Genomic DNA, 9,293 nt, shown 5'->3' on the forward strand with positions numbered 1-9,293 from the left:
GAAATTTTGATAAAAAAATTGTAATATTATTAAAAGTTTATATTAGTTCTTAAGATGTTATGAACTAACTTAATAAAGCATAAATAAATAAATAATTGCAAAATAATTTTTCTTTTTTAGTGAAGTAAATGTCTACAATGAGGAAATTCAGTGCTATGGGAATTGTATATAAAAAAAGCTTTCTTAATTACGCTTCAGGAGCCAGTGCAAGGACTATGAAATATTATAGTGTAAAAACTTTTTTTTAAATAAATATTTCATGTCAACCATGCCGGGAATCGAACCCGAGACCTCTTGCGGGGTAGGCAAATGCGCTGACCACTACACCACGAGGCCGACAAATATAAAATAATATAATCTAATTTTATTTACGCAGGGAGCCACCAGTCATCACTTGGGTCAGAACTTTGCCAAGATGTTTGAAATAGTGTACGAGGATCCCGATACGCAGGAGAAGAAATACATCTATCAGAATTCCTGGGGAATGACAACTCGCACAATAGGTAAAATCCTGAATAAATGTAAACAGTTGAATCTCATAAATCTATGTTTATAATAGAGACAAGCATTTTTTTATTTATAAGAGCAGCAGCAACAGATTCCGATGTTGCAAATTGCACTCAATTCATTAATATCTCGGCAACTGCAATGAATATTGCCACATTTTTTAATGTAATCTTCAAGTAAACTTTAACACATAAGAAAAAAATAAATCAAATATTTTTTAAATTAGATAATTTTAAACAAAATTTTATCTCCGAAAATGACAAAATATTGAGTATCCTGAGACAAATATATAAAACATCAATTTGAGAGAAAGAGATGTAATCTAATTAGATCGCTAAGCAAGACACACAGTACAGGGGGCAGCGGAGCATTGAATTTTTCACGCAAAGCGAAATGATTGTTATTTACTTCTGTGCTTAATGCTCTAGTTGTTGTTTTTTTAAACAGTTTAATTTGTTTTCGTGAAGCTGTTTCAGTTGTTTTGGGGTGGTTACTGTTTTAAAACAGCTGTTTAAATTTATTTTTACCACCTCTAATGGATAATATACTTATGACTTCAATAATACATAATATTTTTAATTGATTCGGCATTCACTTCGTAACACTTTATTATAAATTATTAGGAAAATAAAACTTTGTTATTAGTGTTACGCAATTTGTATTCTTTTACAAGAACACTACTTCAGTTTCGGGAGAGCACTCCTCCCATCGACGGGTGATATAAAACTAATATAGTAAACACAGAATATTGTTCACAATGTCATAGAATTTAAACAAAAAATAAACAAATTAATCAGTGAAACTTAGAGCAGGGGGGTTTTTTCCCCTTATCTAAGGTGTTAGCATATGAATGGATAGTTATCTCAAGTACAGATATGAAAACATGATCAATGAGGGACAGGACATTAAATAGAATTTATTTTTATTTTCATTGAAATTACTAAATTAAAATTAATATATGCTGACTGGTTTCAGCACTCAATAATAAATTCTCTCTCCCATTTCTAACATTGTCTCTGTCTGCAGGGGTGATGGTGATGGTCCACGGAGACAACCAAGGTCTAGTGGTGCCCCCGCGTGTGGCTGCTGTACAGACGGTGGTGGTGCCCTGTGGGCTCGCAGCCTCCAGCACCCCTGAGCAGCGCGCCAGCCTGTTGGCCGCCTGCCGCGATCTCGAAGGCGAGCTGAATGGCGCCGCTGTCCGCGTGCAAGGGGACTACAGAGACAATTACTCACCTGGGTGGAAATTCAACCACTGGGAACTCAAGGTTCATCAGCATAATTTTATAGAAAACTTAAAACAAAAGTTAACTAAAAATTGACTCTATACTATGAAGAAGAGGGAATGGGAAGGAAAGAAGAAGGAGAAAGGAACAACTTAAACATTTAGATAGTAAATAAATAAGTCTTTAACTTTAGTGGGTAGATTATTCCTACCTACCCAAACCATTCAGTTTGAGAAAATTATAGAAACATGGGCATATTGAATCTTACAATTTTATACAAAAATTAAAAACAAAGGTTAACAAAAAAAAAAACTATGAAGAGAGGAGAGGGGATGGGAAGGAAAGAAGAAGGATAAAGGAACAATTGAAATATTTAGATAGTGACATTTCAATCTTGACTTAAATGTAAATAAAGAAGGGGCGTCTCTAACTTTAGTGGGTAGATTATTCCACAATCGAGCGGCTACTACTGTGAAAGAGGAGGCAAGAAAATTAGAGCGATGAAAGGGTATTAAAAGGGTTCTCTCGTTACTAGAGCGAAGAGATAGTCCATATTGTGATAGAGGTTGGAAGAGCTCTCTCGGATAAACAGGCAAAGTGGGATTGTTCAAAATGAAGAACTGATAGAATGTGAATGTTTCTTCTATGCCTGATACTGAGCCAGTGTAGTTGCGTGCGGTATTCGGTTATCAAAGATTAAAAATATAACGTACACAAACATTCTGCAATTGTTCCATCTTAGCATCTTCAAGCAGTTCAGAATTAGCATCCGGGTAACACACATCTGCATAATCAAAGAGTGGGAGTAGTAAGCTCTGGACTAATGTTTGCTTAACATTGATTCGACTAATATTTGCTTAACATCAATCAATATTGGCATCGTAAATAAAGCCGTTTGTTCATTTTCCATTTGCTCTACATGTTCAAACCAACTCCTTTCTTTGTTTTGTCAATAATGCTTATCCCATCCATTCATAATGTAAAGATCTCTACTTTTTTGGAGCTATCGTATATAGTTTTACCACACATTCTCCTTAGAGATCGCATTTTGACACCATTCAACTTACTTTCATCCTTGTTTTTCCAATTCCATACTTGGCTACCATACATAAGGGTCGGCACCAGGAATCCATTGTGAGTGGCTAATTTTGGCTCCTGCAATATACATTTATTACGGTTTTATTTTCAACTTACAGGATGAGAATGTGTGTTCATGTACATGTCCTGAAAAATAAAAGAATTCCTGCTTACGGACATGTAGTCTTTGAGAATATGTTTTTATAATTTTATTTCAACGATATTTTGGTTTGAAAACCATCAATACGGTTCCATATGACAACTTAATGATTGATTTTAGTTTGTTTTGAAGTTTTTCTTTTTACTTTTAGGGTGTACCAATCCGTATTGAACTGGGACCCAAGGACATTGCTCAACAGCAGCTGGTGGCGGTGAGAAGAGACAATGGAGCCAAAATCATCTTCCAACGAAGTACTGCGGTGCAGGACATAATCCAGCTATTGGACACTATACACTCTGATATGTTGGCTAAGTGAGTATTATCTCTATCCCACATTAATTTTTTCAGACTATTTCTATTAAGTCTGTTTCAGTCTGTCTCTTGCTAGATAAAGAATACAGTTCTGTGTGTGAAATAGAACCAGAATCCTGGATGAGTGACAACTCGATGGCTACTCTCAGGAAAAATCCCAAAACAGAAAATCGAGTAAAGAAAAGTCTGCCTCGTAGCGTAGTGGTTGGCCCGTTTGCCTACCATGCTTGAGGTCCTAGGTTCGATTCCCGCAAGGGTCTTTTTTTTTTTCAAAAATATTTACATAATAGTCTTAAATTAAAGTCCTGCTGAGTTGTATACATACAACTCGTCAGCAGGTTCTTATAAATTGCTTCGATTATTCATACTTAACCTATATTTAATAGTTTTACTTGAAAAACATTACATATTATACCATATTTCATTACATTATCAAAATGTCGACTTGAAATATTTGTTTATAAGGTTGGTTTACCCTTGATAACTGAGACGTAAGGCTGATCACCATACCTTGCTGGAACAGGCAATCGAGATACGCTGCATTTACTCGATAAATGCAGGGCCCTATGCGCCATCTGGTGTGGCTAAGGGTTTGATGATAATTCCTGTTAAAAAAACGATCTTCTTAGTTTATGTTTTCTTTTAATACAATATTGATAATTAATGAAAACATATTTATTTATTTTTACATAAACTGCATAAATTGCCTTTAACATATATTGAACATAAATATGAAAGAAAAAAAAATACATGTATAAATACATAACAAAAAATGATAAAATTGCATAACTATAACAATAGTAACAAGTAGGTAAATACACATAAGCAACCAAAAATATTAACAAAATAAATATGAAAAAGCTAAAAAGGAAAACATTTTTAAATTTAAAGAAAAGTTTAAGAATTATATTGCGAGAGAAAAAAATAAATCAGACTCGTTTAATAACTATCAAGTCCAGAACCAAATATATTAGCCCTGTCCTCATACTGATTAACATATTTGTGAAGCCTAAGGATAGGCGAGTGCATGTGATGATTGGTCCTAAAACTTGCAGAACAAAAAGGAGATCTGTGGTGGGTATGTCGACCAGGTACACACTCCAACTCCAGCAAATCTGGACAGTCAATTAATGAATTGATCACTTTATAAAGTAATATTACAACAATAATTATTGGATGCAGAATAATATGAACTAAACATAAATATATTATTTGATTCTGTCCATTTAGAGCTACGGCTGAGCGGGATGCGCACATGATCCAAGTGGAGAGCTGGACCGAGTTCAACTCTGTGCTGGACAACAAGAACATGATCCTCGCCCCGTACTGCGGCAGGGAACCCTGTGAAGACGCAATTAAGAAAGAGAGTGCAAGGTAATTTGTTCAAATTATTATGTTTGTTTATGTCAATACTATTAAGTATACGCAAGAAGGCCAATTGTATGGTTACGCTATTAAATTAAAAGCAATAATAAAATGACAAAGGAAATTAATGTTGTTCTTTGAAATTAAATACTTCTATGAATATCATCAGTACCTGGTACCCGAGCAGGTCTATTTGCTATGGGCTATTTTGCCAATAGCGTAACGCGCACAACGTACAATTATTCATAACGGCGCTTTTTGGGCATTTATCATCATCATTCCCATTCCGCACCTAATGGCGCATAGGGCACTGCATTGGTACACCAATTGTAGCGTATCTTGATCATTTTTACTACATGGAAGGTAAGGTGATCAGTTTTACGCTTCAGGTACCAGTCTAGGGCTTATATAATATTCTAGTGTAAAAACACCCTTTTAAATAATATTTCTTATCAACCATGTCAGGAATCGAACCCGAGACCTCTTGCATGGTAGGCAAATGCGCAGACCATTACATCACGAGGCCGGGCATTATGCATTGGAAAATAATTTAATTTAAAGCATATTCTATAAGCTATAATTGCCTCGGTATCACTGAGGTCAAACTCAAAAGAGAACCCTTGTATTTATTGAGGGCCTGGCACTCAGCTAACAAATACCGCGGTTCCCAGCTAGTACATTTATACTTAATATATTTTTATAGTTAATTCTGCCTGTTAATCCACGTGTCCAGAACACAATTGATAAATCTGCCGTCAAAAATTGAAATCTCCAATCTTGCTTTCAATATGATTGTATAATGAAAAACTATACATTACTATTGAACAAATCTATGGGAAAAGTTTTCAGGTTCTTAAAGTTATAGCCACAAGGAACACGTATTGTAATGTCAATAGTAGGACATGGTGTGAAAGACGCTGAATCTTTGTGAATAAACCAGTCAATCAATCAAGTATTACTACAGTCCGCACTCGCCCAACGTTTCTAGTTTTTACGGTGTAATTTTTTCAAAATTTCAGAACGGAAGTGGATGCTGACAACAGCGACGCCGCCAAGTTGCCAGCTATGGGAGCCAAGGCTCTCTGCATTCCCTTCCAACAGCCACGTGCTCTCGTCATGCAAGACAAGTGCATCCACCCCGCCTGCTCTGCCAAGCCCCGATTCTTCACCCTCTTCGGAAGAAGCTACTAAATTAACACTACACTCATTATTTATTACCTAATAAAATTCTATATTTAATTGAATAACTTTTTTTATATAAACATTCCGGCCCCTTAGTCAAAGAAACATAACTCTAATTTTGAATGAATTGAAAGTAGTTTGTAATAGTTGAATCAATAACCTCTTTGTCACTGCAAAATATCGCTCGCCATTTTGGTGAATATTATTTTTTTGAAGATTCTAATGTGAAATCTTAATTTACACGAAAGTGAAAAATATTATGTGCCTCGGAACCGTTTTTTTCTACATTCAATTATTTACAATTGTCACAAAGCACAAACTTAAAAAACACACTTTTTGTGTCTCCTGGAAACATAATAGTTTATAGAAATATGGCAATTACGCAGTTAAGCATTTACAGGACTGTTTACCTACCATTGGCTGGTTTAAGTAGCCGCTGTGTAATATTCATCATTTTGTCTAGTGAATAAATTTCTTTAACATTTGCATTATCTCTTTTAAATAATATTATGTTCCTGCTTCGTGGGATTTTTATGATTTATCATCTGCAGGGCTTTTTTTACCAGTTGATTGGTTTAAAAAATACAGTTGTCTTTTGAAGATATGTATGCCTTTTTGTCACTTAACTTAATAACATAAAATTATATTTGTAATAATAAGCATATAAAACTAAACCTGTCGGAAAAATCCCACCAGAAACCTGATGGTGCCTATTTAGCAGAAAAGAGATACAGTAAAATACATATACATATAAAACTTAATGACTAGAAAAATTACAACAATTTTTTTTGTAAAAAACAATGAAATAATTTAACATATTATTTCAATGAAACCAATATATAGTATGTTATGAATGCAATGTTGATTTTTGACAAGGAATTAAATATAATTTTCAATCATAGCAATGATCTCTGAGAACGTATTTGTATCAAAATCTACAAAAAATATTTATAAGGTACCTTTTGAAGTTGAAGTACTTACCTCTAAGGGGCCGAAATGGAGTTGAGTGGACAGGATTTATTTGCCACATAAATATCTGAATTTGTAATGAATAACTCGATGGTTTAAAATGAATGTATCGTTCATTTTATTATCATTTAATTTAAAGCATTTGTCGTTGTTTATAACGTTTTTATTTACTGGATATATTTTTATATAAAATCAGAAAGCAGACAATAAATTATTAAATTTAATATTTTCTTCTTTATTTTAAAACCCATTTTATTTTACCCTCATAATTAACCTTAATTATATTATAATATTTATTTTCTATGTCCAGTTATTATTTACTGCATTCACATTTGTTTGTTTACAATTCGTCATATACTTAAATTATCCGTCTCTCAAGGTAAGTCTGCCTAGCTAGATACGACACTTTTTCCATATCCGCTCCTTAGTGGACCAGGTGAACATCACCAGACACCTCCGGGAAATCCAATCGGCAGCCAGCACTCTCACCTCCTCCCACATCAATCCCAGAAAGTAAATATATTAATTGATCAATACCACATCTCTAAGTCAACACAGCATATCAATGAAATGATCTGTAACTTGTAAACATGGAAGTTAGGATCGGATCTGACAGCGGAAATCTGAATTCAATTGTTATTTTTTAATTCCGTGTTTAGGAAACAAGCAGAAAAGCCCATCTCAGTTCTACTACCACTAGTTGCTAACACAACACAAAAATTACACAGAAATTCATAAAGCATAAAACTTTGAAAGGTGTTTTTATGCTTAGATTATTTTTCAGATAACATTGCCAGATAATACAGTTAAATTCTTTCAAGAAATGAAAACTATATATAATTAAGTTCTTATAATGTATGGTCCAGTGTGAACCTTTTCAAAGCATAAGTAAGTTACTTCAAGTCACAGTCCATGGAAGGATAGAAGATTTTTTATTTTTTAAAAATTATTATTTCCAATTTTTACAAACCTAAACCAAATTTGTTTGTAGAAGTTCTTGGTTCAGCGAACTGTTTATATGAATATTATACCTAATTATTTTATTAATTAAAAAAAAGAAATATTTGCATTCTTACAATTTACACAAATATTTCAATTTTGGTAGCATTTTCAACATGTGTATACGGAGCTATTAGAAAATAGGAAAAAAAAGAGTGGGTAGAGTGGGGTTTGAACCTCGGACCTCTGATCTGTTAGTCCGCAGAGCTAGCCATGTGACCACAACCCGATACACATTTAACAAAATAATTCTTTTTTTAACCTAGAATAGTGACTTTGTTCTGCTCAATACCTCCACATTTTAAGTATTTATATATAGTTTGGTGTTTAGTTTCAGAGACGGATTTTCGTCCCGTGGATAGTGTCGTGAACTCCGTATCAGAAGGTCCGAACTTTAAACTCCCCCCTAGCACAATTTGTTTTTGGTTTTCTAACATGGTTAACTAAAAGAAAATTATACGTATATTTGGGTAAATCATTAAAATATAAACAAATATATATATTTTTAAAATGCTTTTATCATTATTATTATTTGTTTGTACTCAATTAGGTAAGACATAAAATTATTACTGTTTTTAGTAGAACTTTTATTTTTTGGGTTTTTGGCCTCAACAAAAGTTTTACACAGCAGGTAATCACATAATTAAAAAAATATGTTTTATATTTGTGATAATAAAATTAAAAATACAAATGAAAAAAAAAACTAACAAACCGTTACGCAATTTCAAGTCAGAAAGGATAGAACGCCACTTTAGGTTATATCTTTGCCATGTATAATATTGAAATATCCTAGTATATTAAAATATACATAGGTAATAATATACGATTTGAACTTGAAAGGTTTTATGAAAAATACGCTTATTTTATGTTATTTATTCTTCACTTATAGAAAATAATGGAGTGATTTTTCATATTATACATAAAAGGCAGCTTAAAGTATAATATGGTATGACATTGTCATTGTGTAGATCTTTCAAATTCAGAGCCGGATTATTATTATCCAATGTAACATATTGAGAATAAATAACTTCCTCAATTGTTTTTTTGCATCATCATCCCTTAAAAAAATGATGACCCCATGTCCTCTATGTATGTGGGGTAACCAACTGTCCTGTATTTTACAATACATTCAGTTTTTCAGCTACAATTTTAGCCATGTGCTGTATTTCAATAATTATATGGGACCGTACATGGTATAATAAATGCTGGGTCCCGTATGTTTACACTAAATTCCGTATTTTTTTGACATAATGTATTGTAAAATGCGCTCTTAGGGTTGGTAAGCATCGGTAAATCACAATGAAATAAATTATAGTCAGTAGAATCTTATCTGACAATCATATAGTTTTTTTTATTGATGGGTAAATATTTCTACTACGTATCAAATATGTCCAAAAGTTCAAAAATATCGATGCTCCAGTTCATAAGTCAAGACATCTAAAAATTATAAGTTCAGAAATAATAAGAAAAAAACTAAATAAATGATCACATAATAT

The 9,293-nt window shown here is 33.0% G+C and overlaps 1 protein-coding gene across 1 annotated transcript in view; it reads left to right on the forward strand.

The window, feature by feature from the left end:
* Positions 1–7,022, forward strand: part of GluProRS (Glutamyl-prolyl-tRNA synthetase) — a 42,461-nt gene extending 35,439 nt beyond the window's left edge. The window contains exons 26-30 of the mRNA XM_088224589.1: positions 377–503; positions 1,534–1,775; positions 3,122–3,282; positions 4,513–4,656; positions 5,667–7,022. Of these exons, the coding sequence (XP_088080715.1) occupies positions 377–503; positions 1,534–1,775; positions 3,122–3,282; positions 4,513–4,656; positions 5,667–5,838 (846 nt within the window). The 3' untranslated portion in view covers positions 5,839–7,022. The remainder of the gene's footprint in view (positions 1–376; positions 504–1,533; positions 1,776–3,121; positions 3,283–4,512; positions 4,657–5,666) is intronic.
* Positions 7,023–9,293: the final 2,271 nt, after the last annotated feature.

Source organism: Micrasema longulum, unplaced genomic scaffold (assembly GCF_059751315.1).
Source record: "Micrasema longulum isolate JH-2025_06_02 unplaced genomic scaffold, ASM5975131v1 h1tg000299l, whole genome shotgun sequence".
NCBI classification, from domain to species: domain Eukaryota; kingdom Metazoa; phylum Arthropoda; class Insecta; order Trichoptera; family Brachycentridae; genus Micrasema; species Micrasema longulum.